The 26,633-nt window shown below is 38.3% G+C and overlaps 7 protein-coding genes across 7 annotated transcripts; 1 reads left to right on the plus strand and 6 right to left on the minus strand.

The window, feature by feature from the left end:
- Nucleotides 1-349: 349 nt before the first annotated feature.
- LOC17898636 lies at nt 350-2,470 on the minus strand. The gene is made up of 6 exons (XM_006307590.2): nt 2,304-2,470; nt 2,112-2,183; nt 1,860-2,013; nt 1,575-1,777; nt 1,371-1,484; nt 350-1,267 (listed from the first exon to the last, which is right to left on the minus strand). The coding sequence occupies exons 3-6, from the start codon at nt 2,005-2,007 to the stop codon at nt 485-487; spliced, it is 1,248 nt and encodes a 415-aa protein (XP_006307652.1). The 5' UTR covers nt 2,008-2,013; nt 2,112-2,183; nt 2,304-2,470; the 3' UTR covers nt 350-484.
- A 2,226-nt stretch (nt 2,471-4,696) lies between these two features.
- Nucleotides 4,697-8,062, plus strand: LOC17900827 (MACPF domain-containing protein At1g14780). Its single transcript, XM_006306908.2, has 8 exons — nt 4,697-5,020; nt 5,105-5,349; nt 5,860-6,073; nt 6,218-6,292; nt 6,381-6,564; nt 6,641-6,810; nt 6,947-7,011; nt 7,115-8,062. Exons 1-8 carry the CDS (start codon nt 4,748-4,750, stop codon nt 7,779-7,781), a joined length of 1,893 nt encoding a protein of 630 aa, XP_006306970.2. The 5' UTR covers nt 4,697-4,747; the 3' UTR covers nt 7,782-8,062.
- Nucleotides 8,063-8,091: 29 nt separating this feature from the next.
- LOC17900295 (RNA-dependent RNA polymerase 1) lies at nt 8,092-12,058 on the minus strand. Its single transcript, XM_006306564.2, has 4 exons — nt 11,821-12,058; nt 9,334-11,724; nt 9,104-9,254; nt 8,092-9,026 (listed from the first exon to the last, which is right to left on the minus strand). Exons 2-4 carry the CDS (start codon nt 11,691-11,693, stop codon nt 8,214-8,216), a joined length of 3,324 nt encoding a protein of 1,107 aa, XP_006306626.1. The 5' UTR covers nt 11,694-11,724; nt 11,821-12,058; the 3' UTR covers nt 8,092-8,213.
- A 522-nt stretch (nt 12,059-12,580) lies between these two features.
- On the minus strand, nt 12,581-14,826 carry LOC17896852 (aspartate-semialdehyde dehydrogenase). Its single transcript, XM_006307645.2, has 7 exons — nt 14,204-14,826; nt 14,005-14,091; nt 13,852-13,896; nt 13,656-13,751; nt 13,436-13,537; nt 12,932-13,086; nt 12,581-12,845 (listed from the first exon to the last, which is right to left on the minus strand). Exons 1-7 carry the CDS (start codon nt 14,762-14,764, stop codon nt 12,764-12,766), a joined length of 1,128 nt encoding a protein of 375 aa, XP_006307707.2. The 5' UTR covers nt 14,765-14,826; the 3' UTR covers nt 12,581-12,763.
- A 496-nt stretch (nt 14,827-15,322) lies between these two features.
- On the minus strand, nt 15,323-17,287 carry LOC17898398 (CRAL-TRIO domain-containing protein YKL091C). Its single transcript, XM_006304071.2, has 6 exons — nt 16,964-17,287; nt 16,402-16,657; nt 16,105-16,141; nt 15,893-16,010; nt 15,717-15,827; nt 15,323-15,615 (listed from the first exon to the last, which is right to left on the minus strand). Exons 1-6 carry the CDS (start codon nt 17,033-17,035, stop codon nt 15,454-15,456), a joined length of 756 nt encoding a protein of 251 aa, XP_006304133.1. The 5' UTR covers nt 17,036-17,287; the 3' UTR covers nt 15,323-15,453.
- Nucleotides 17,288-17,892: 605 nt separating this feature from the next.
- LOC17898918 (dynamin-related protein 1C) lies at nt 17,893-22,070 on the minus strand. The gene is made up of 16 exons (XM_006306916.2): nt 21,771-22,070; nt 21,583-21,646; nt 21,187-21,294; nt 20,971-21,072; nt 20,787-20,837; nt 20,638-20,699; nt 20,415-20,505; nt 20,256-20,320; nt 19,966-20,160; nt 19,754-19,873; nt 19,598-19,668; nt 19,067-19,292; nt 18,924-18,974; nt 18,594-18,834; nt 18,379-18,518; nt 17,893-18,294 (listed from the first exon to the last, which is right to left on the minus strand). The coding sequence occupies exons 1-16, from the start codon at nt 21,900-21,902 to the stop codon at nt 18,169-18,171; spliced, it is 1,845 nt and encodes a 614-aa protein (XP_006306978.1). The 5' UTR covers nt 21,903-22,070; the 3' UTR covers nt 17,893-18,168.
- A 197-nt stretch (nt 22,071-22,267) lies between these two features.
- On the minus strand, nt 22,268-25,761 carry LOC17900302 (microtubule-associated protein 70-4). Its single transcript, XM_006303876.2, has 11 exons — nt 25,403-25,761; nt 25,170-25,255; nt 24,827-24,892; nt 24,570-24,740; nt 24,292-24,462; nt 24,047-24,202; nt 23,791-23,937; nt 23,614-23,685; nt 23,002-23,526; nt 22,729-22,919; nt 22,268-22,645 (listed from the first exon to the last, which is right to left on the minus strand). Exons 1-11 carry the CDS (start codon nt 25,581-25,583, stop codon nt 22,606-22,608), a joined length of 1,806 nt encoding a protein of 601 aa, XP_006303938.1. The 5' UTR covers nt 25,584-25,761; the 3' UTR covers nt 22,268-22,605.
- Between the last annotated feature and the right edge of the window lie 872 nt (nt 25,762-26,633).

Consider the following 26,633-nt stretch of genomic DNA (forward strand, 5'->3'; position numbering starts at 1 on the left):
CAGTATATTTAAAACTCCTTCACTCACTTATTATTCTACTAAGTATTGTTCTACTTTTCCTTGTCTCCAACTATATACAATCTCAACTTTTACTTCATTTATTGGTCTCTTGGTTCAAGATGAAAACAACAAATTTCTATACAAAAAAGTGTTACTCCATACAGTATTTAGTACTGTATATACACATAAAAAGGATAGGTTTTAGGTTTATGTTCAGTAATCAGTATTATAACCGGATTTGGATTTCTATCTGTGATGTTGGATTTAGCTAAGAAATCAGTACCTATGAATGTTCATAGAGTCATTTTAGTACAATTACCCTTAAATAATAATCACAAATCAATCAAAATATACAAAGAACAAGCGAATTTCGAATTGCACAAAGACGCATGTACTTAATTCTACAATTCCATATCTGAATTACGCAGAAAAGAAAAGACAATACGAGATTATGTTACGGTGATGTTGCACAGCAAGAATTTCATCACTTGACTCTCTTGCTTCTTACGGAAAACACCGGGAAACACTTCACCAATCTTCTCTTGGCGCAGCTAATCAACTTCTGAGATTCATGGTACTCCATGGCAACTCGGTCATACCAGCACAGAGGGCACAGAAAGTTCCCGTCTTCGTCAACGTTCACTGGACCGTTCAAACATTCTTTGTGAACTTTTGTTGCACACTCGCTTCTGCTACATATCAACAATGTTCCTTCTTTCTCACATTTCCAGCATACATTCTCCGGTCTTGTTTGGGAGCTCGAATTCAAGTAAGTGTTTGGATTTTTCTTGACTGAGGCTGGATCTTTATCTGACTCATCATCGCTCCCACTGATTAACCAAGTTCCATCTTTTGTACATTTTACATGTGAATCCTCTGGACATCTTCTAGAGCTTGGAGGAAAGGTGTCATCAGTAGCATTACCGTTGTTAATTGGTTCACTGGTTGTGTCTTGCTCACTCTCAGTACCGTCATTGATCACAATTACTTCACCTTTTTCATTGGTGTGCATTGGCTCATCTTCATCGTCGATGGCAATTACTTTATTCTTCTCGTTTATGTTTTGTTTCAAACCAATATGCACTTGTTGCTCGTCAATGGGTTCCTTCTCGTTAATGTTTTGATCCAGACCAATATGCACTTGTTGCTCATCTATAGGCTCCTCCTCGCATGTATCCATGTGGACTGATCTATCATCTCTAAAAACAGGGTCATCTGCTTCCATGGAAGGAGTTGTCTGATTCTCCATAAAGCTCACATCTCTCAGCTACACAATTCAAAAGTAAAAGCAATGTGCATTGATGTTTGAATCACTTTATTTAGCATCCTTAGCATGAAGCAAAGGAAAGTAAAGTATAAGGAATCTTTACCTTCTCCAGTGCACATTGAGGCAAACACAAGTTCTTGTGAGCAATAAATGGAAGAACATTGAACTTTGATAGCTCTGGCATGCCTGCTCGTAATTCTGATACTGGGACTTGTATCTAACATTCGAGTACAAAAAAGACTACAATCAGAAGCCTGTACATCCTAACACTACTTCTGCTAGTCAAGTAATTAGAGAATGTTCATACCTCTCTCAGAATTGCTCTGAGAACATATGCGCTACTCAAAGATAAATCAAACTCAACCTTTTCCTCTGAAGTAGAACCAACACCAACACCATGAGCATCATTCTTACATGGATCAAACATAAACTCCAAGACTCTAAGAGACAGGACTTCATTGATCCTCTTCCCATAGTCATTTGAGTATTGATAACCCATGTTCATCAAATCTGAAGCAAAGACATTTCCTATTAACCTTACTGCTCTTAAGATGCACACCAAGTCGTAAGAAAGGGTTTCAAATCGAGTTACCGCGAATGCGTCTTAAATCCTTCACAAATTTGGCTGCATATTCAACACACCATAACCATTCAGCTATTTGAGAGGGTCGGGAAGAATATTCATCCATCAGATCCTCAAGGCTCAGCTCACCAGCTCCGGAGCCACCATGGTCATCCATCAAGACCTGCATCACCAAATAAAATATAGATAGAAATCAAGATAACCATAAAAACCATTATCTCCTTAAAACCCTTTTAAATTCCAAAATCCACTTTCACATACCGATCAATTCGTACTAAAGACAAGCCTTAGAGCTTACAGTAATCAATCAATCATAAACTAGATCCAACATCACTGGTACGAGAACGCCATCAGACAAACCATAGAAAGAGAAATGTAAGTATTTGAATACGAAGCGAATCAGCAATAGATGCTAGAACAAAGCAACAAGGAAGGAAGACGAATTCAACAAACCCTAAAATCGAATTGGCGCGAAACTTTCCAAATATGGGACAGAAGAACAATGATTTGGCAAATCTCCCGCCTCGAAATTCAAACTTTTCATATTAGAAACTCAGATAGAACTCGAGAAACCTTCTTCTCCGGTCACCATGTCGACTCCGATTAGTGGAAGCGAAAAGACATAACTGTATAATGGGCCGTAGAAGGGCCTTGCTCGTTTTTCTATAAACTGATCTACAAATTGTATATCACCCGCCAAAAAAAAAAAGTTATACTTTTTAAAGGGTATATATTAGCTAAAGGCTAGTACTTATGCCGGAGGAAAACTTTATTGGGCCTCGGCCATTTATGCAAGTCTATTTTTCCATTATCTATTTGCTTCCAATAAAATGTTGTAAATTATTGAATTATCGAATCTTTTGGACATGTGTGACTATTCGAATTAAACAAAACAAAACCAAACTAATAGGCAGATTTTAATTAGCTAAAACGATTTTTTTCTTCTTCTAAAACTGATTAATTATATAAATAGCCAAAATTTGGTTACAATTGGCATAGAGAAAACGTGTGGCAAAATCATAATTAAGTGATCAGTTTTTGTATGGGTGATCGATTATCATTTTTTAAGAATGGATTTAATCTATAATAATTTGACCAATCAATCATACGTTTACTAAACCGGATACAGTGAAAAAAAATGTAAACAAACAAGAAAAGACGCGTTGCAAAAGCTGCGTTCACACAAAACGCTACACGTACATAAAGGGTGGATATAGATCAATTCAATCTTGGTCTTTTATATATATTTGTACTGTGTATATTGTTTCTTGTCGACTATATTATATATGTGACTCTTTTTATAAAAACCAATTTGTATAATTGTATTTGTCTGTATCCTCTCACCTGGCCTCGAAAGCAAACCACCAAACACCATTGTCACTAAGTTTTACGTCCAATTTAAATCTTGACATATATTTCGGAATCTAGAAAGACTTAAAACATAGTATTACGTATTTGTTCCGTTTATTCATTCCAATTTCAACCACTTGCTAAAAAATGCTACGTACGTACATGCTAGTACATAAAAGACTTAAACATATACAACTACAAGTCATTAGTCAATATGCTTATGATATCGAACGGAGGTAAACAATATGTATATATATGCAACTTGGTTCTTGATCTTCTTGTTTTGTATGGGCCTATGGTTATATATAGATACCGACATCACTTTTTTTGCTATCTTCTTTATGCGTGTACGCGATTTTAATTTCGTAGTCACCATCAGCTTAATATATATATCATTGTGTGTGTGAAAACAGAAGCAAAATAAGAGAAAAAGAGGATTCAAGTTCTGTTTTTAATGTAGGTGCTTTTATCACGTAGGAAAGAGACGTTTGGACATTGCTATCACAAAATTTTAACCAATCAGTCAAACAAGTTTTTGAAATACAGTCATGTTCATATTATCCGAGTTTTATCACCTAAACTCGAAAATCTTGGATCGGGTTAACTTAGCCGTGCGGACTACTTCCCCCAAAATCTTCCTGAGTTTAACATTGAATAACTATGATCAAGTTAGTGCGTTAAGTATATTTTACTACTTTTCATAACAAAATGAAAATACTATGGGAAATGGCAAGAGAAATAAAACTCTATGTTAAATTAAGTTTAGATTAATGTACAAAATGTTTATATAGTTAAAGCTAAACTGAGATCGGTCTTATAGTGTGATAGATAAGATATGACTTTCGAAACTCTATAGAATTCTTCTTCTCCTTCTTCTTGAGACGCGGGTTATTAAACGGTCAAATCATTTCTTCTGTTTTTGTTGTTTTATGGAATTATGTATGCAATTCTTATTGCAACAAACAACAAACTTTAAAACATTACATTCATTCAAATCGCGTCGTTGACGAAATATATGCTTGCTACATCAAGTCATCTCAACCATAATAACTGCGTCGACTAAAAAAACGTCTAGTAGTTTCTTACTAGTCAGCTTATTATTCCCATAAACCCACCATACAATTACCATGACGAATTAAATAGCAACTATTTTTTAGGAAAATTAACGTTACCACAGTCAGTTTTTTCCCCTTAAAACATGTAAATTAAGTTAAATTCTGCTAAAATCACTATAATGTTTTAATTTTGAAAAAAAAAGAAAAAGAAAATACCATGGCTATTTACGTGTTAGTCCGAAGACTTCGTAAACGATGGTGTTATTATTCGTCGTTTTCATATTTTGGAATAATCCGATAATGATAAGCATCACGTTCTGGTTTCTTCGTTAGTTCAAGATTAATTCATTATAATAAGGTTGATTAACCATCATTACAAGCAATCAATCATTAATTAAATATTATGTCTATTAGTATATATAACTACTTATGCATTTTTTTTCCAACCAAGACTCTCGCTGCTTTTTTACTATAACTCCAGAGGAAACAGAGATGAACAGCGAAGGAGGAGGCGGCGGTGATGTAGTTGAAACGGCGGTCAAGAGTCTTGGCAAAGGGTTCGATTTAACGGCGGACTTCCGGTTAAAATACTGCAAAGACGGCGACGTTGCCGCAGGAGATGAAAGATTAGTCGTCCTCGACGAAACTCAAAACAGAGAACTGCATGTTCCTGGTTTCGGAGATTTTCAAAATGTCTCCGCCGATATAAACTGCGACAAAGGAGAACGAACTCGATTCCGTTCCGACATTCTTGATTTCAACAAGGTTCCTCACAGTTTCTTCCCTTAGTGATAGTCTCGTTCTCATAGAGATAGTAACATTACATGTGGATTGTTTCTGATGAATCAGATGTCGGAGTATTTCAACCAGAGGTCGTCGGTGACCGGAAAAATACCGTCGGGAAATTTCAACGCGACGTTCGGGTTTCAAAGCGGGTCGTGGGCAATAGACGCCTCAAACGTTAAATCATTAGGTCTTGACGTTTCTATGGTAACGCTATTTAATCTCCACATACACAACCCCAATCGTTTGCGTCTCACTGATCGCGTTCGAAACGCTGTTCCATCTTCCTGGGATCCTCAATTATTGGCCAGGTCAGTACTACTTCACATGTTTTTTTTTCCCATTGACTGAGTGATAGATATATATAACTATAACATTACAAGCACAAACATCTTATGTATAAATCAAATGTTTTCTAAACTTGAACAATTGATTTAGTTGAATTTATGATAAGAACAGCTGTTGCATTTTTGACCAATTCTATGTTATCAGTTAATGTAGGATATTTGTATCATTTTTTGGTTTCTCCTATCTTTTAAATATTTAAATCAATTGTCAACGTTTCCAACTAAGAAGATCATACCGAAGAATGGGGAAGTTTCATGATACTTTTGTTTTCCTCTCTCATTGAATTGTTTTTAAATAACTAATACTAGAACGTTGAATAATTGTTAAACTGAACATTATTTGCAGAAGACTTTGAAACAATAGTCTAAAATAAAACATTATCTTAAGTAATTTCCATACTTCCGTAATACATAATCTGTCCTTATTAACGTTATACTAATAGATAAGATAAATTGAATTTTGGACAAGGACAGGTTCATAGAGAGGTATGGGACACACGTAATAACTGGGGTGAGCGTAGGAGGACAAGACGTGGTGGTTGTGAGGCAAGACAAGTCTTCTGATCTCGACGCTGACCTCCTCCGTCACCATCTTTACGATCTTGGCGACCAGTTGTTCACTGGCTCTTGCCTTCTCTCTACTCGCCGGCTCAATAAGGCCTATCACCACTCACACTCTCAGCCTAAGGTCAACTTCAATAATTGCTTCTTACTTTAAAAATATCAAAGTACAACTTAGCAATCAGCATTATGCATATTGGATCAAAATATTGAGATTTAATGATCTAGTTAGACAAAAGACGCGTACTAAAAGACAAGACTAATACTGCAGTTTCCAGAGGCATTCAACGTTTTTGATGACAAACAAACGGTTGCTTTCAATAATTTTTCGATAAACTCCCAAAATGTAAGTAAGTTTCATACATCAAATATAACATTATTAACGAGTTGTATAGTAAAAATGGTCAGTTATAAAGTAACAATTTGGTGTGCAGGGAATAACGGTAATATGCGCGAAAAGAGGAGGCGACGGAAGAGCAAATAGCCATAGCGAATGGCTACTAACAGTACCGGAAAAGCCCGATGCGATCAATTTCAACTTTATTCCGATCACGTCACTACTTAAAGACGTCCCTGGCTCTGGTCTTCTCTCTCACGCCATGTCTCTCTACCTCAGATGTATACTCTTCTTACCTCAAATATTTTGACTATCAAATGAAGTCGTTGGTTTGGTAATTTGGTACTTGTGGAACAGACAAGCCGCCGTTAATGGACTTACAATATTTCTTGGACTTCTCCGGGCCAAGAACGTGGGCTCCGATCCATAACGACCTCCCGTTTGGTGCGGCCCCAAATATGGCTTCGACGTATCCAGCTCTTCACCTCAACTTCATGGGTCCCAAACTATACGTTAATACCACTCCCGTACGTGTTCATCACATACATCTCTATCTATTTTGCTTACATTTTTTTGTTTCTTTCACAATATCACTTATTATTAACATGTAAGAAGTAGCAATAATTTTACTAATTGTTGAGATTTTATATATTCTCCGGTTAGGTGACTAGCGAGAAGAATCCAGTAACTGGAATGCGATTGTTCCTTGAAGGCAAGAAATGCAATAGGTATAACAAAGTTAACCAAAAGCCTAACAGTGCGTTACATTTTCGTTTATTTTATAGAATATTTTGATATATAATGAAACAAAATGAATTATATGGTTATCAGGCTAGCTCTACACCTACAACACCTAGAGACTACAAGAACTACGGTTGGGGAAAAGATCACAGACGAACATATATGGAGAGGCTCCGATCAAATCACAGGCAATGATCGCTACTTCGAGTCTCTAAACGGTAAGAAATTCTCACACGTGTGCACAGCTCCGGTGAAGTACGACCCTAACTGGATCACAACAACAAACAATCACAAGTCCCAAAACAACATCGCTTTCATAGTCACCGGAGCACAACTCGAAGTCAAGAAACACGGCTCAAAGTCTGTTCTCCATCTCCGTCTCTGTTTCACCAAAGTCTCCGACCACCACGTAGTTCAGAGTAATTGGGTTAATGGACCAACCGGGACTTCTCAGAAATCGGGAATCTTCTCGTCCATGAGCTTGCCGTTGACTAGTGGGAGTGTTCATCATAACATGGTCAATAAGGACAAAAACGAGGTCGTTTTGGATTCAGGCGTCTTCCCCGGAGGACCTCCCGTGCCTGCGAATAACAAGATTGTGAAATTTGTAGACCTCTCGCAGTTATGTCGAGGACCTCAACATAGTCCTGGTCATTGGTTAGTCACTGGAGTGAGGCTCTACTTGGACAAGGGAAAACTTTGCTTACACGTCAAGTTTGCTCTGCTACATCGCCAACGTCTTCTTGCCTCTTCTTGACCAAACATAAAAAGACATTATTTTTTGATACAATTACATTTGTTTTCTTTTCTTTTTCCTCCAAAATTGCGACATACGAAGGGTGATTTCTTGATTTTGGAGTGTGTATATATATAGATGATGTGCATGTGTTTCGTTTGATGGGATTGATTGGCCCATTCAGAGAAATTGTTTATGTACATACACATATGTTGAGGGGTTGAAAAATATACACTCTTTTAAGTTGTAACAAACTTTTTTGTTGGGTATAGATTTTTGTATAAAAGTTCAGATTAAGTTAACCTTTTTAGAAAAAAATAGTAGACTGAACTGAACAGAATGAATTTAGCTTCATTAGATACCACGGTGGAGCACACATATGTTTTTTTGCACAAAAACCAAATTAAACATTTATGTACATAAGAAAGTCATAACCAAAGAAAGAAAATCAAGTCAACACATAAGACGGCCTAACTGTTCGAGTGCCTCCTGCCGCTGACGCCTCCCGACATTGGCCTTCTTGATCCTCACAAGCTTATCATAAACGCACCACGCAAAGCTCAAGAAATGGTCGCGATTTAAACCTTCATTATAAACTCCCCAGTAACTTGAGTGGTACGTTACATGATACCAAGCTGAAGCCTTTGCTGATTCATCAAAGTCATTTTTGTCTTCAGCATTATTGAACCATGACAAAGCTTCTTTCCTCAACGCCCGAACCGCTCTTCCAATCGATTCTGCGTCCCGTCTCTTAGTGAATGACTTTGACATCCTCATGATGCCACCACTAAGTATCTCAGCCTCAGTCTTAATCCCATAATAATCCATCAAATTGCCTAATCTGTAATCATAATTTCCCTTGTGGAAGAAAGCTTCATCAATATACTCCTCAAATCCCTCAACTTCCATGTCTTTATCATAAGACTTTAAGGCCACATCAAGTGTAAATGATCTGATCGAGATCAACGGTGGAGCTCGCTCTTTTACCTCTCTAAAAAGCTTACCGATCACGTTCTTGGACTCATACGTTGGCTTATCCGGTTTATCCATAAAATCAGGATACTCTTTCACATAGAGATGTTGCGGTATCTCAGCTGCAATACCAGTTTTTGGGAAATCCACCGCAATTGAAAACTTCCTTGCAAGCTCAATGCATGGGTCACTAAACGCCTTGAGTGGTTCTTTATCCGCAAAGGCAGTATGAGCATTTGCAATGATCCCTAGACTATCATTCACAATGTAGTTTGCAAAGTACTCTTCAACTTCCTGGAAATCGATTTATTTAGCCTATCAAAAATCATTCTACCAACGCAAAAGTAATATAGCCAAAGTTTTTATCTTACCTCAATTGTGACATCATGATCCAAGATTTGAGCTGGTTCCGGAGTGTAGTCCATTGGTTCAGATGTTCTTGGTGGAATCAGTTCATGATCCCAACATATAAAGTAGATATCTCCATCTAAATCACTCCCAGAACATTCGTTTGGGTGTGGCCTATGCACAAAAGAAACACAAGATTCCAATCAACGTCCAAGACTAGCTCCTCAATAAAATAAGAATCAAAAGAATTTACCTCGAGCCCTTTTGCGGGAATACAACACAGTCCACCATGTGATACAAAGCTGGCACATTTACAGCTTGTAGAACACGCACGTCACCAGGATGCAGGCATGGGTTTTTCGCAACAACAACAGGTCCGGTGATTATGTATCGCTTTCCCGGCATCGTGGGATTTGAATACTGCACGACGACCTGACCGTACTCCAGTGTTCTGGTCTCGTCTAGGCATCCCATCATAGATCTTCCACCAGGAATGAAAATTCGTGTTTTTGTCCGTAGTTCCAACAACTTGGATGCTCTGAAATTCTGAAGCATCATTGAAAGGAAAGGTTCAGCGTCAGGTTTATAGCCACACAAGAGCAATTGCTTGAGAATATTTGTGTTCTCCCCAGGAGCCATTAAACCAAGAGCTTCGTGAGCCTCCAAAGGATCTGTTAAAATTGCGTCAAGCCGATCCACAACTTCCCTTTGCTTCTTCTCAAAGACATTGTCTTTAACTCCTAAAGTTGACAAAAGAGTAATTATCTGCCTATTCAGATAACAAGGTTGGTACTTGCTCCATGCCAAAACATCAAGTTTTGTGTTCCCTGACTCGAATTTACTCATACTCTTCCTCAAAGACAGTTTCTTTGATGAGTTTGGATCCACAGCCACCACCCCTTTATACCCGCCATAACGGATTTGAAAAGCTGATGGAGAAAACTCTGTAAGGCCACATTTCTTAGCTACCTTTCTAGCAAATTCAGCTGAGATCTTTCCTATTCCATCGGAGAACACATAGCGTGTGTCTAAATACATTGCCTCAACATCAGGAATCACTTCAATCTCATCACTCCTGACATTAAGTGTCTCTCTTGACGAGCTAAAAGATTGGCCGAGCCTTGCAGCATATTTAGCTACATTTCTTATATGGTCAAAATCACCCATCCAAGCTCTGATATGTGCTGCTGTAAGCCGGTCTCTTGGTGCAAACATCCAAGCAGAGTTCTCCCGCAACTGGCTGGAAGAAAAAGCAAGAAACTCAAACTTCTTATCGCCTATAACAATCCCATCGCGAAGAACAGAATATATCCTGTCATATAACTTGGTTCTTCTTTGAGTAGAAGAGCGCGGAGACAGATCCATGGAATGGATCTTTTCAAGATCTTCATCAACAAATGATATCCTGAGGAAGTTGTTGATATACTCAGAGTAATGTCGAAGCACACGATTAGAAACATTCACCTCTGGTCCAAGGAAATAGACTCTTGCTGGTGTAACTAGAACGCGATATATATAAACAAGTCCATCATCCAGAGATATCGTAGGAGACAGTGGAAGCTTTTTACTGGAGTTCAACTTCTTGTACTCTTCGCGGAGCCAACGAGCAGGCTCATAGCAACATTCCCCAAGGTGAAAGAGCTTTTCAAGAGAGTGATCTATGAGAGCTCTGTCATATTTTTTAGGATTAAGCAGCTGGTAGAACTCAAGATCAAGAGCTGGCCCGGGGAGACACGCGTTCTGCACCAATGTATTAACTTTAAACAAGATCTCAAAAGGCAAATCAAACCCTGGAGGAGGATCAACAACGGGAACTAGCTTGTTAGCATTAGATGAATAGCTAGAACCGGACTGAATGAGAAAAGTGCTGGCTCTGTGCTCTGCATAGTTGGCAAAATTCTCTCTGAAATCAGGAACATGAACATGAACTGGAAGCTCTAAACAGAAGGCTGTTGATTGACCGATACAAGAAGATGAAGTGAAATCTGTAGTCCTTATCCATTGCTCATCAGACCCATCACTGTAAAAATCCATCATTCCAAACAAAAAATTGACAGGTTGATCCTCTTTCTCAAAGATTTTAGGAGCACCAATCACCTGGATCACAAGAAACTTGGATGATCCTCCTTGCGGAGAATGCAGATCAATCTGCCATATATTCTCATACGAAAGCTCGAGACGATAGTCCTTCTGATACCAAGACATGGAAAAATGCAGTTTCCTCATCCCAGTTCCAAACGAGACACAAACATTATGAGCACTCCAGAGAGTTAGAAGCTTCTTAGGTGAGACTTGACATCCAAAGTACATCTTTAGATTAGAGATGCTGTGAAGTGAAGCTCTTGGTTTAGGGACAATGTCTTGTTCCATTTCAAAAGCCTTGAGATATGATCTCCCATAGTAAAGACGTTCAGCGGCCATAGTGATGATCAGCCTGGCATGTCTCTCAGATGTGAATTGAACAATGGCAAAGACTCTTGGACCACCTCTCTTAGGTTGTCTAACTTTGATTGCGTAAACAGTGCCTGAACCAGTGAGCCTTTCAAGAAATATCTTAACATCGTCAGTGTTCACACCAACAGGGAACCCAAACACTTGAATTGTCTTCCCCATCTTGTCATAAAACTTTCTTCTATCTATCAACCTAAACAAAAAATTTGAAGAATCTAAGAGCACTGAAACAAGAACACAAACTAACGAAAGTAAAAAAGGAAAAAAGAAAGGCAGAGGGATGACTTACCGCGGCGATGACTGATCTCTCTTCTGTCAGTTTCCGTCGACTCTGATTTATGGCGTTTGGATTCTCACTGGACCAAAAACACAAGTTCCATATTTATCAAAAGCGAAAGAAAAGAGAGAAAAAGACTAAAGTCCCGAGACCAAACGAGTCTTCTCTTGTCGTCTTCTCAGGTCCCTTATTGGCCGAGCCCTAATCCTCTGTTACGCGTAGCAAGTTTAACTCCGACCTGCTTACGTCCGGTTGCTGACGTCAATACAATAGAGTTTAATCGGACGGTGGAGACTGGAGAGCTCCCATTGTTATTGATGTTTAGTTGTTTACCCAATCAGTTAATGATGATTTTTTTTTTTGGTAGGGATCAGTTAATGATGATTAATAGGACTAAGAAGACTCGTTTTTTTTAGAAGGAAAATAAATGAAACTGAAGAAGGATTGATCAAGATTTAAAGAGCCTTTAAAAAAGGAAGTAGAGATACATTCCTTCGTTATTTAACGAAAAAATATACAAATCTTAGTAACGAAGTAGTTACTTTAGGATTTGATCATATCGAATAAATATTTTGCAATCGTACTATCAAAAACTATCATCAAAGTGAAAAAGTAAGGAGGACAATATGAGGACCCAATGTAGTTAGAGTGCGTAAAATAATTGTTTCGATGAGACCATTCCTATTTTAAAGCAGCAATCTGATACCTTTACCAAATTGCTTCTTCCATTAACCAAGCCAAGTACAAATTTACCAAGGTTTAAGCGTGGGGATGAATTTCAGATTTCAGAGACAAGTCTGTGAATGAAAGTAACAAAATTGGTCATATTGAAGAATACTCACGAAAACAACAAAAATAATAATAATGAGACAAATTCTTGGCTCAAATCTCTGATAATACAGTGATCTCTCTTTGTCAAGAATTCAGAAGAAAATCAAAGTGAGGGGATTCAAATTCAGAGTAGCATCTCGGCTATCTGAACAGCATTCAGAGCAGCTCCTTTCCGTATTTGATCTCCGCAGACGAATATGTCCAGCCTGAATTCATAAAGTTGTATCCTTTTTAACCATATGGAATTTTTTTTTGAAAAAACTCAAGTTCATTAGAAAGAGTGAGACTTTACCCGAAATTGCCATCTTGAGACACGTCTCGCCTGATCCTACCAACCGCGACATCGTCTTTGTTTGAGACATCTAGTGGAGTAGGGAAAGTATTAGAAGCACGGTCGTCTATTATATAAACTCCAGGTGCTTTCTTCAGGATCTCCCTTGCTGTGTTCTGTTAAATTACAGTTAGCAAAACCATTATAACCTCAAACCAGAAAATGATCATAAAATTCTTTTAATTTCCCAAGAAGAATCACATAATATGCTAGCAAAACAAAACTCTGCAGGTGCCTCGAGAACTATCAGAGCCTACTTATCCTGATTACATGCTGCTCCACACTATTCGATAGATATATGATCCTTGTAAAATAACAAAATAAATTGACCATAGAACGAGGTTCAAGCCATGATTCCAATTGCCTTATCAGTGACTGAAATCTTTAGGAAACACAGAACACAGATGCTTCAAGAACTTGAAATACTTATTCATTACAAAACAGGTTTCATGAGTATTACATTACCTCATCGAGAGGGCTCTCAAACTGGAGATTTACACTCTCTGCATGAGCACGCATTACTGGAACACGTATACACGTTGCTGTTACTTTGACCTCTGTGTCATTCTGTGGAAAGCAAGAAAGTGGTGAGAGACTTCTAAACACACTCAACAATATGGACAGAAGAGCACAGTGAAATGAACACAAAATAGATCTTAAGTTATGTGAAATGAAACCCACTCACCCAGATCTTCCTTGTCTCCTTCACAAGTTTCATTTCCTCTTCATTGTAACCGTTGTCAAGAATAGGAGCATTATGCGAAAACAAGTTAAATGCATACTGCAGACCAACATTAAAACCATCAAATGACTCGAAAGGGATTTCAAAATCAACACATTCGAAAAAGTAAAAACAAACTATAAGCAAATTGAGCAATCACCTGCTGTCCGAAGATGTTACAAGTCGGGGGTTTACCCTCTAAAACCTAAGAAAACACACCAATGCAACAGTAGTAGAAGAAGAAGAAGCAGAATCACTACCCAGCACAATCATTAAACATTTTAATCAAAGAAGGCTGAAATAGAAACAAAACCTCGCGAGTCTGCTGCACAAGCTCTTCCATAGCTGCAGCACCAGCACCACTAGCTGCTTGGTATGTACTAACCACCATTCTTTTCACCTATTAGAACCAATCGAAACGTTATTCAAATCAGAAAAAAGTATACAGCTTTCGTTGATTCTCCAAATAGCTTTCAAATTGGGTTTTCGATTTCAGAAGATAAAAACCGAACCTTTGAGTGATGATGAAGAGGCGTAACAGCCATCAAACAGATAATGGTGGAGCAATTAGGGTTTGCAATCAAAGCCCCTTTCCCCATTCCAACTTTAATCCCTTTCATTGCTTCAGGATTCACTTCCGGAATCACAAGTGGAACTCCCTCAACCATTCGAAACGCCGAGCTATTATCAACAACAATGGTTCCTTTCTCCGCCGCGGGGGGACCAAACTCCTTGCTTATGGATCCACCGGCACTGAACAAAGCGATGTCTACGCCATCGAAGCTTTCTGCAGTGAGCTCCTCAACCGTGTAGTCACGGCCGTCGAAGGCAACGCGTTTCCCTGCGGAGCGTTTCGATGCAAGCATCTTGACGGAGCTGTAGGGGAAGTCTCGATCGGATAAGACGGAGAGAAATTCTTGTCCGACGGCTCCGGTAACGCCAACGACGGCGAGAGATGGCGCGGATTCTTGGAGTGACATTTTGACTCTTGACGCGAAGGCTCTGGGTTTAGCTCTGAGAGGAAGACGAGAGAGGAAATGGGTTTGTGTGGTTTGATGAGTGAACGTCGCCATTGTCGCCGCCGTGAGGGGAGAAGCAGTGAGAGAGATAGAGAGAGATTTTGGAGGCGGCTGATAGAAAAAGTTTAGGACTTTTAAGTGTTGTTAGTGAATTACTAAAGACAGCACGCTTTTTAAATTTCATAAATAGAAACAGCAGGATGTTTGATATTGGTCATTCACCAGATTGAGTTATTCACACAACTTTCTCATGTGTTTCATTTCTTCTTTTGGAAATAAACATAAAGTTGTTGAATTGAGTTCCTTTCTATATGTCAAATATTCTGCTAAGGACATCTATATATACTATAGCTAACCTTGGAATCTTACAACAAGAGACACTATTGTTTTTAGAAGTTAGTCTGGTCTTATGATTCCTGAGCGAAGTAGTAGGTATCAAACCTTTTGCTCTTTCAAGCTTCAATATGTTTTGGATTCCTTCTTACTTTTGATGTGAATAGGAAAGAAAGGATAAGCAAAAACGATCACACTCATTCACCAGATTGAATATATTCACACATCTTTCTCATGTTTAATTGGCTTCTTTTGGAAATATTTTAAAGACAGCAAAAGTAGTGTTCAAAACTTCTAATTATTACTTAATAAAATATTCAAGCAGTAGGAAAATAAATAATAATGGCCAAATAGATTAAAGGAGGGTTTAGGTAGGGTTTTCAGGTTAATACTTCCAAAGATTAAGATAGTTAAAGATTATTGTTTGTTATAGCTACTCCAGTAGCCTGAGGAAGAATAACATCTTGGATTAGTGTGAGCTTAGCTCGGCCACCGTATTCTTCCGGTAAAGCCTCGACTCCGATCTCCTCCTCAAATTTTCTCTGTTCTTCTCCAGCACTTACTATCACAACCTAAACAACAACAAAATAGAAAATTATGTACCTGGGAATGTGGGATTGCTTTATAACATTGTGGAGATAAGATACATCAGGATAGGACTAAAGATGAAAACCTTTTCTTGAGTTGCTTTCTCTAGAAAACGGCAGACAAATTTCCAAACGGTCACGAAGAATCCAGGCATATGCAAGATGTAGCATTTGGCAAGGCGTTCCGGGTAGTATGACTGGAAGAAAAACATTTTTGAATTTGTATGATCTACATTGTTATAGAAAGAGAGGAGTTGCTTACTTGTAAGAATTGAAAGGCGGTGATCAGTCCACGAGCATCAAGGTTCTTGTATGTAATGTTTGCAAGATCAATGACGGCAACCAACTTCTCATCTCCTACTTCTTTGCCTTTGATGCCACTGAGACAATATGAACCAAAAATGTTGTAAATGGGAGGAAAAACCGGAAGATCAATCTGTTTTAAGTGTTTTGGTTTGAGTAATGTGGAAACACCTTGCAATTGTTTTGTCTAGCACATAAACAATGAACTCTGCAACAACAAACACATAAAAGATGAGTTTATATATACTACTCTCAAGAATCGACTAAAAAGAACACACATAATATGGACACAAGAAACTCTGCATTTGTTGAAGTCTACTGAATACTGGATTCAAGTGAAACTATTCAGTAACCAGAAAACAGATAAGAAGCTGATGAGTTCTATGATTATGAAAACGTATCAAAAATACTTATCTACTCAATGAACAGAATAAAAGCCAAAATCTGAGAAAAGTGAGAAGTGATTACTCTTGAAGTTAGCTTGATCCTTAGAAGGAAAATGCTTAGAGGTTATGACAAGCACCAAAGGGTGTCCTGATTTGGTTGAACCCTGAAGACAGATCTTTTTGAATTCCAATTCATTTTTCACTTCCAAGTCTGAGATCCCATTTGGAGGAACCATGGAGGCTCTCCATTTTTTCCAATCTACAAACATCTTTGCTGCCTTGCCTGGGTCCATTGATCTTGCCACCAGGAACCTCATCAGTGTCGGATTGTCATGCCCCTTCAAAGAAAACAAAAAAAATCACAACAGAGGAAAACAAAAATCTATGGCTCAGAGTTTATGATTTTGAATGCCTTTTTACTGAACTTTCTCTACTGTAAGCGACTTCTGATATATGCAAACCATTATGACGAGAATGAGACAGAGTTCAACATTTTAGACGATAAAAATCAAATGATAGAGTTTTCTCAACTTCTAACGAGACATTGACAGTAAAACGCATAAAAGGAGAAAAGCAAACAAAGACCCCAAAAGATACAAAAAACCTTTTGGGTAATGAAACTTAAAGCGTCGAATCGGGTTTACCTCAGTGGAAGAAGAGAGTTTCTCGACAGATTTTCTCAACTGGGTCAAGGCAAGTTCTTGGCTTTCCTCCATGATCTTTTGGGTTCTCAGATCCTTCACAAAACTCTCACAGAGATATAAAGAGAGAGTCTTTGTGGTCCGTACAGATGCACGATAAAGTCTGTTGAAAAAAGTAAAGAGCTTTGATGTTGACAGAGACCCAAGAAGCCACAGGACGATATAAAAAACCAGAAACAGACAAAGTATTCGGCATTTTGTTTGTCTCTACGGTAAGTAGATAGAAGCCATTCCCTAATTCGCTTGCAATAAATGGGCAGCTGGGAAGTTGAAACTCTCTCTCTCTCTCTTTGACTTTTGGTTTTACAACTTTGACGATTTAAGCACTACGCACAGCTGTGATGATTTCTTGACTTTTACTCCTCTATCCCCCAGTCTTAAGGATTACTAAATACTTGTACATGTAGTAATCTATTTTCGAATGATCCATCATCCATGCGAAGCAGGCTCGTTAGTTAAACCACCATTGCATTAAAAACACTAGGACTTGAGTTAAACTGTTTTTTTGTAAAAGTTGAGACGTGTCTACTTCTTATGGAGTCCTATGCCACTAAAACCAAACCCAAACTGTATTAAAATTATTTAATTGTATAATTGTATGAAATTATTTATGCAGCATTATTTAATTGTATACCAAACAAGAGTCTACATGGCTTCTTTATCTGTTCGCTCTGAATGGGAATTTTAGTTCTAACGACTATTATTGTTCGTGACAGAAGAAAAGTCATCATGGTTTGATAAATTGGTTCTTTGTTAACGAAATACATAAATTTGATATTTCCTTCCATACGACTTGAACTGGATCTGAATCACTACACGAGAGGAGACCAATAGAATATAAAAACCGCGGGTCAAATTCTTCCATATCTAAAAGTTCGTTACTTTGCATCCTTTTGTCTTAATTGTAAAAAGCGTGTGACTTTCAAATATGTCTCAACTGTTCTAAAACAGTATTCAAGAATAGAAGTTACAGACCAAAAAGTGGGAAAGTTGTGATAGAAATTAGCAACCGAAGAAAACACGAGTAGTCGCGTGTGTGTTTGTGTGGTTTGGAAGTTAGAACTCCCAACATATCCTATTATAATGCAGTGCCCACACGAACAAAAGAGATCAACAATATAAAGAATAGTTCTTAGCAAACCCCGTTGTTACTTCCAAGCCACAGCATCGATGTCGTCTCTAGCTTGTTTGTAAAGTTCGAGTCGTTTGGCTAAGGTTCCTCTTCGTTCCATCAGCTGTGGGTCTTCATCCAACATCGCCCCCAGCTTCTCCTTCTGCATCATTATTTTAATATTATTCACAGTTTGTGAATCCTCCCCAAGCAACCAAAGTAAAGGAGCAATAATAATATTGATTACCTCTTTCCTGCCTACTTGAGCATAGAAGAAGTTGAGGAGCGATCTCTTAGCTTCTCTAACTTGGCAGTAAACAACAGCTTTGGGAAGAGAGTTTCTCAATGTGTCGCAGACCATGTTTATGTATGCACTCACGTTGGATCCTGAGTTATCCAAAGTCAACAAACAAAGCCTTGATATGTCTCATTCATAAGTAAAGGGAGGCGAGAGTAGCATACCAATCTTTCTGAAGTGATTATCGGAGTAGGGGTCTGCGTTTGGTGCTGGAGCATTCCTTGGATTTGGTTTCTCTTTCTCGGGTTCAAGGTGAAGTTTCCTGAAGAACTCAACCGTGAGGTAGCTGGATTCCATGTCCACCAGACGAAGAACCGTTTTCCTGCTTTCATCTCTGAATCTTTCAAGGGCTTCATTTGCAGCAGCTGCTATATCGCCTGCTAGAGTCGGGAATCGCTTCAGTTCCTGATAAAAATAACAATGGTATTTTAGGATTGAGACAGTTACGAGCTAGGTGGAGTTCTCAAAACCAAAGGCCTCTACTCAGTTCTTACCTCTGTTTCTGAAATTGACTTTCTGACCAGCTCCTTCAATACGAAATGCACCTAACAAATATCAAACAGTAATCAAGAATATAGTCAATTTACTGAAAATCAAGTCTCAAAGGTATAAGAATCTAAAAAATTTGGAAGCATACTGCATCAACAGTGGCTTCAGCTGGTCCTTTAAAATAGCTAATGGATCCATCAATGAGCCTTCTATATCCTTGTTCAGGAGCAATAAGATGTGGCTGATAACCATCTGCTTCTGAAACAACCTTCTGAACATTTTTGGTAGAGAGATGTCGATCAAAGGGAAGTTTCTTTAAGGCTGCAGGTAATTGATGGTCAAATACTCCATAAATTCGGTCTCCGCCAGGTCGTCTGATACAGACAACATAATAAATGTAAGACGACCGATACAGGACCTACATTGTGAAGCATTTTCTGGCTAACATCTGTGAAAAGGTCATTGTTGTACTAATTTTAAAAAAACTGCACATCCTTAGTCTGGAAACCAACTAGAAGGTAGGCAAAGTAAAAACTCACTATAGGCCAGCATATTACTCTGGAAACGCCACTATCTTTTGAAAAACATTCCTAGACTCCAAATTGATCATCAAAATCGCATTGTAATAGTACACCAACAACAATTTATTAGCTATGAATAGCACAAACTAATCACTTACCCTCCATCCAAGTGCTCCTTAAAGACACGATCAAATGCCCGGCAGAGTTCCAAAATTGTGTAAAGTTGGGCCTGGAATCATATATTTGTGACTGACTAACCAAACGATTTTAATGCAACTCTGACTACCAATTACATAATGGTTGAAAATTCTTACCCCAGAATCTACTGCAATGGGTCTTCCAATCCTATCCAGCTCTGCATTTATATCATCAATGCTTTTGTTGATCAAAGCAACAATACTGGGTATTTTCTGCCTGATAACAGTCTCTAAGTGCTGATAGAAAGGAAAACAAAGAAGGAGGAAAGTCAAAGCTATGTAACGAAGCTTTCATTTAATTGAGATCTGTGTAAGTAAATCCAAAGTACCTGAGACAAGAGTTTTGCTAGATATTCTGATCCCATTCTACTGGCTAAGTGCCCGTATTCAGGGCTTGTTTCAAAATATTCACGCTCTTTTCTACGTGCAGCAATCATATCGACCCTTTTATTGATATCAGCCTGTGAACGATTCACAATTCCGACCCAGGGATGTTGCAAACGGTATGACCTTCCCTCAAGAACCTTCATCATATAGGTAGAGGAGATGTCAAAGTAATTTAAACAAGTAACTGAATTAGTTGAGAACCCAAGGTGCAGAAATCAAGAAAGGCCCTTACATCTAGACAATCTGTTCCTTTATCCATGATATCAAGCTTGGTTGCAACTCCAAATGTCCTTTCGCCTACAGAAATATATTAGAAAGTTAAAAAAAAAAATGTTGTGGAGTGTAAGAAGTCACTACCACCAGTTACTAGGAAACTGCATCTAGGTCGTACCTGTAGGATCAACTTCTCTAGCAAGTTTTATAGCGTCTGAGGTAGCAATATCTTGATTAGCTGGAGAAATAGCCAATATGATGCAATTTGGCTGCAGTTAAAACAATTCATGGATAAGCTTATAGTGAGGATGCTGATCAAATGCATTCTTCTGTTCAACTTGGTTGGAATAGATTAAAAAACTGGTGAAAGCTTCACAGTGATAGCTTCGAGTAAGACTGACCTTCTCAACATAAGAGCGGACCATATTCTCAATGTCTTGGACGATACTATCCGGTTGTCCCTCTACAAGAAATATATTCATGGCATTGACTAGTTTAAGCACAAGTTACTAGACAAAAGAACCAAGGATATGGCATATCAAACTCTTACCTACAGCGACCTTTGTCAAACCCGGAAGATCTATGAGCGTCAGATTAACAACTGTAATGAAAAGCGTAAAGTGAGAAATCAAGTCACAAGAAAGAGGTTGGCCAAATTAGAATCTTTAAACCTGGAAATTACTAAGTAATTACAATAGGGATGCATTACAAGAAATGTGGTCTTAAGCACAAACCATTAGGAGAATATATGCTCAGCTGGATTGGAATGTTTGAGATTTGTTTCGACTTCCCAGTAATACGATCAGTTTCATCCTCAATTTCCTTCCGCACAGCAGCTGGAAAGAGAAGAACACTTATCAGCCCAACTTGCCTTATTTCCAGCAAATAGCTTCATATTAGATAGGTCAATGAAAATTAGACTGCCCTGTGAAAGATTCAATGAAACCTACCAAAATCAGCAAACTTCTTCTTGGGAGCATGAAGAAACTCAGCGTACTCAGTTGTCCCTTCTTCAGTCTTATGAAGCTGCAACACCAATGGCCTCCTCGTAACAATACCTAGTTAATCAAATGGTACCGATTTAAATAGGCACTTCAAGACGATATAAGAAAAGAACAATACATGATCAAACCAACACACAGACTGAAACAGATTTAAGAGACTCAACATCAATGAAACACTATTCACAAGGCACAGTAATGAGGAGCTAGTGTGTAGGTTCTTCGCAGTACTCAGAATGTTCATGTAACGTTTCCGAAATCACATGGTTTGACTAAAGTTTTTCAATCAAAGCAACTAAGTAGGAAAGTTCCAGAAAAAAATTGCTTAACGAGAGGAAAAATTACCAGATCCACGAGGCAGGAAATCTCTTCCCACAACACTTTCTAGAACTGAAGATTTTCCGGAACTCTGATCCAAAAAATCAACCAAACAAAATGATAAAATCAGAAACGTAGAGATGAAAGAGGCGACAAATGAGATCGGATCTTAAGATATATAAAATGTGTAAGTTTCCATAGAAGAGAGATCAAACCTGGCCACCAACGACAGCGACGGTTGGTAGAGCTTCCCAAAGAGACATTCCTTCACCGCCATGATCTCCGAGGACAGTACATGCCCTCTGGATTTTGTTTATCAGACCTATCAAACTTTTCATCGTCGCCATTTTTCCTGGAACGTATCACAGATCCAGAGAATCTCTCGCCGACGCTCAGATCTAGATCTAACGAAAATACCACGATTGATCAGATGGTGGATTCGAAATTTCCGGTGGGTTGTTTACTCTCTCTCTCGGCGGTGGATGAGATTGATGAATCTGGGAAAAAGAGGAAAGAACCCAATGGAGCAGAACGGTAATGGGAAGCAATTTCAAAGTTCAAACCAAAAAAGTAGGACCACTCTTTCAAATATAGGATACTTTTGGGTCAAAAGTGAAAATATTAATTATTAATTAGTCCCACACGTCAATGATACGAATCCGGTTCAATTCATGTGGTTATGTAAGTTTAGTTGTGATTTGTGAAGTGATCATTATCAAAATACTCGAACCGAGTTTGGTTAACAATAATATTAAGTAATGGGCACACAAAACAATCACATTATCGTAAAAGCTTAAAATGTTACATAAACCAAAATCCTACATCTCCTACTATACATAACACAACAGCCAAGTGAAGTCAACTACTCCCTTTACCTTAAAATGTTGATATACTTCAGAGAAGAAGCTCACACCAAATCAAATCGGGTTTGGTATGGTTTTTCTTTTTTGGCTTTTTGAATCAGTTCCCTCAATTTGGCACTAGAACCATTAAAGGCAAGCCACATGGATCAACCAGTGAGTGATCGAATTGTTCCATTATATCATTTTATCACGGTGTGCTCCTCGTCATCCCAATTCGTCCAGATACTCTACAAAATATAAAATGCGTAAACAATAGTTACTTCGGACAACGATACTTAGATAAAGGTATATAATATGATATGATGATTACCTTCCACTAAGTAGTTGAGCAGTGTTTGAAGATCCCTTTGAGGCCGAGGGCCGTCTGGTTTTACTATCTTGTTGTCCTTTATCCACACGCATTGCAGCAACTTCTTTCCCCATTACAGCTACTTCTCTTCGCATCTTCTTTGCCTCAACTTCCATCGCCTTTGTTAATGTTTCAACCTTCTTAGCCAGCATCTAAAAATTCACAACCCAAATATTTAGAATCTAAAATTTCATTAAAAGGCTGCAAATAACAGGAGAAGACCAAATAAATGACCTCAATGGCTTCGTCCTTGTCCCTCAAGCTCTGGTCTTTTTCATGAGCAGCTTTTCTTAATGTTATGACCTCTTTCTGCAGCAAATCATATAAGACACCTGGGACGCTATCATTATTTGTTGACTTGTCATCTGGTTCTTCTTCCCCTTTTATTGAGCTAGGTGACTCGCCTTTATTTGTTCCTTCGGAAGACTGGTGGTTCAAAGGATGATTCGATCTCGGTCCATTTATTAGCAGTTTACTTCTATCCAACGATCTGGTGCCTCCATCGAATGATATAGATGTTCCTTTGGCATGCTTTAATACAGTGCTCGCACTAGCAGTCAATGATCTCAGCTGAGAACTTGGTGTTCTCTTAGTCAAGGAGCCATTTGATGTAACTTTTGGACTCGTTTCGGCTCCACTAAGGGATTGTCTTCGTGATGGCCCGTTGCTCGCACTTCTACCACCAGATGTGCCTCTGTTGCTGCTTGTAGGCCTCTTTAAACTCTCTTCTAACACTCTAAGCCGCAGTAAAAATTTCTCCTAAAAATAAGTAAAAGCAGCAATTCCAAACGTAAGGCCATATAATAAAAAGAAGGTGGTTAACAATGTTCCCAGCTATGAATTTACCTTCAGCTGAGCTTCAGATTTTGCAGCTCGGTCAGCAATGGCAAGTTTGTCGCGTAATTGTTGCATTTCTCCCTGCCCAAACAGAAAGGAGATGGAAATAGTTTTTAGTTAATCTCCATATATATGAATGACAACTTGAAGCAGCAGGAGAATTTATATATATCAATCAACAATTACCTGCAGAAATCTACGTTCTTCGAGCCACTGCCTTACAGGCATCACTTTGTCGCTGGCATCTTTCCATTCATTTGCTACTACTGTAGCAACTCTGTTAGCATTTACTTTAGCACGGGCCAATTCCCGTTCAAGAATTTTCCTCTCTTCCTAAGGAAAAGACAAAACGCCACAATTTATGATCAGTACGAGACCAAAACATTAACTAACATGGAAACAGTAAGTGACTGAGGCACTATAGAAGCATATGAAATATTACATTCATTTCTTGAAATTTCCTCTGGTAATCTCTCACTGCATTTGCGGCTGCACCACCAGCAAGAACAGCTTCCTCTAACTCCCGCACACTCTGCATAAGCTTTTCAACTTCTGCAACCTTCTGTCTGTGCATCCTGTCTATAATTCTATTTTCTTCCTATAATGACCAATGTACACCACATGGTAAGAAAGGAATAGATACTCTAATATTGGTGGTCAAATGTGTAAAAGAAATGATGGACATACCTGACAAATTTCAATCTGTTTCATCAATTCTTGGTTCTTATTCTGGAGGTCATCAACCATGGAAGCTTTTGCCAATGCAGACTGAACTGTCCTTTCAGCTTCAAGCAAAGCTGCTTCCTTTGATTTGGTTAGGCGGTCCAGTGATCTGTTGTCGTCTTGAAGTTTAGCAACCTACCAATCAAAACATGTAAAACCACATGAGAAGGCTGTTAAAATGTCCTGGAAGTTGTTGAATTAAGCTATACAAAGATATTTCTGATTCAAAGGAAGGAATATACTTCTTGTCTCGAAAGTTTCAGTTCAGCCTCTAAAGGGGCAAGAATGGCTTCAATTGGAGGCATGTCATCATCCTTTTGAGCAGCATGAACCCTACGAAGAGAGGCTTCTGCCGCAAACTGAGCTGCCATGGAAGCCTTCTTTTCTTCATTAATCTTCTTGATTTCAAGGTTCTGTGACAACATACAACATCATTAAATATAGAATGAAGTAAAGTAAAAAAGGAATAAAAAGAACAAAGGAGATATTACAAGCATACTTTACTCTCAAGAAGGTTTTCAACCAGTTTGAGTTTTCCCGTCATCTTTCCCAACTCGTCAGTGAGCTTCAGCACTCAGATTACAAGAGCAGAAATGTCAGTATACAGACAGTGTAAAAGACAAACGTTACATAACATACTCTATGAAAAAGCGCTGGCTGGCATAAGCGTAGGATCATTGACAAAATAAACTGAAGGAAGATCACAGAAGAACAATAATAGCTGAGATGACTGAGTTTAAAATAACCAAGTTGCATCTTGTATAAAATAGGAATATAATAATGCCTCTCAAGTTCAATTCGTTTGCTTATGTAATGAAAGCTTAAAAGTAAGGGGAATAAACCTCTTCAACAGCCTTCTCTCGTTGTCGTTCAGACAACCTCAATGCTTTGATTTCAGCTTGAGCTTCAGATAATTCCCGATCCTTATCTGTATATCAAAACCAAGTCAATGTTTAAATAAAACAGAGACAAGAATGACAAGCATGCACGTTGCTGTGATCAAAAGAAGTAAAATCCAAAAACACGAAAACCAATTTAAAAATCCATAAGTCAAATGACATTTCTCGTTTACTACCTCTGACATCATTCTCCAGACGATTTAACTCAATTCTGACGGGATCCGAGCCATGGAGTAAGGTCATGAACTCGTTATCCGCGTCAAAGCTCGGTCTCATAGACCTCCGTCGTGACAAGCCTTTGCTTCCTCCTTCTCGATAAGACGACGATATGGTCAGTGAAGGTGCTCTTTCTCCCATTTTTCCCCGATCTCAAATCCTCACTCACCACAATTCCGAATTCGAAACTGAACCAAGTTCACGAGCGTAAGACCAAACAGGAAACAAAGGAAGAGAAGAACATTAGCTCAGCTCAATCAAATGAATGCTGCTAGGGCTTCTTTCGTAGAGAGAGAGAGAGAGAGAGAGAGAGAGAGAGAGAGAGAGAGGGATTTAAATGAGGTTTAAGGGTATGGTTGTTAAAAGAGTGACGACGATAGAGAGATGTTTCTACTTTCTTTGTCACTGTTAATTAGTACTCTGTTTTAATGGTTCGTGTTAAATGTTAATAATGGATCTCATAACAGTGGTGTTCGTAGAAATATATATATATATATATGGTTAATTACATTGAAGGGATTAGGGACCATCTGTATTTATTTTCTTATGTGTTGTCAAATTATTAGGGACCATCCCATTTTTGTCCAAACATGTACGACAAATGTATATCACTAGAGACCTTGTCTCATCATTCCAATGACTCGGAACTATATATATATTTTTTATATCAAAATTTTCAGATTAGTTTTGGTACTTATATATATATATGCATACTACATTCATTCATGTTCATAAGAAAATATTTTCAGGGAGTGAGGGAATTATTGAAGTTTGATCTTCGTTGAATTTCATATTAACTCATTTCCCCAAAGATACAGTTTACTATACTATGATGAAGAAATCAATGTTAGGAGGGAGAAGAAATCAAATAATCTTTGAGCTTTAATGAGCCCAACATGTCCACCAAGCTAAGTCCGGACCACTGTCAAACCAACTAATCTCAATTTTTGCTTTTAATCTCAATTTATTCATCTAAACAAATGTCTCGAGGGGAGCATAAAGATCGACAAACAAAAAAGGAAAAAGGGAAAACAAAAGCTGCCATATTTGGTTCTACGGAAATTTGGAATGGAATCCAACGTTGGGAGCACGAACGGTCAAAGTTCAAAATAAAATAAATTTCCGAGGGAACTCCCAAATTGTGTGACTTAAACCATCTTAAAAAAGCTTTCTGTGTTAAATCATAACAAT

The sequence above is a fragment of the Capsella rubella genome, unplaced genomic scaffold, assembly GCF_000375325.1.
Source record: "Capsella rubella cultivar Monte Gargano unplaced genomic scaffold, Caprub1_0 scaffold_1, whole genome shotgun sequence".
NCBI classification, from domain to species: domain Eukaryota; kingdom Viridiplantae; phylum Streptophyta; class Magnoliopsida; order Brassicales; family Brassicaceae; genus Capsella; species Capsella rubella.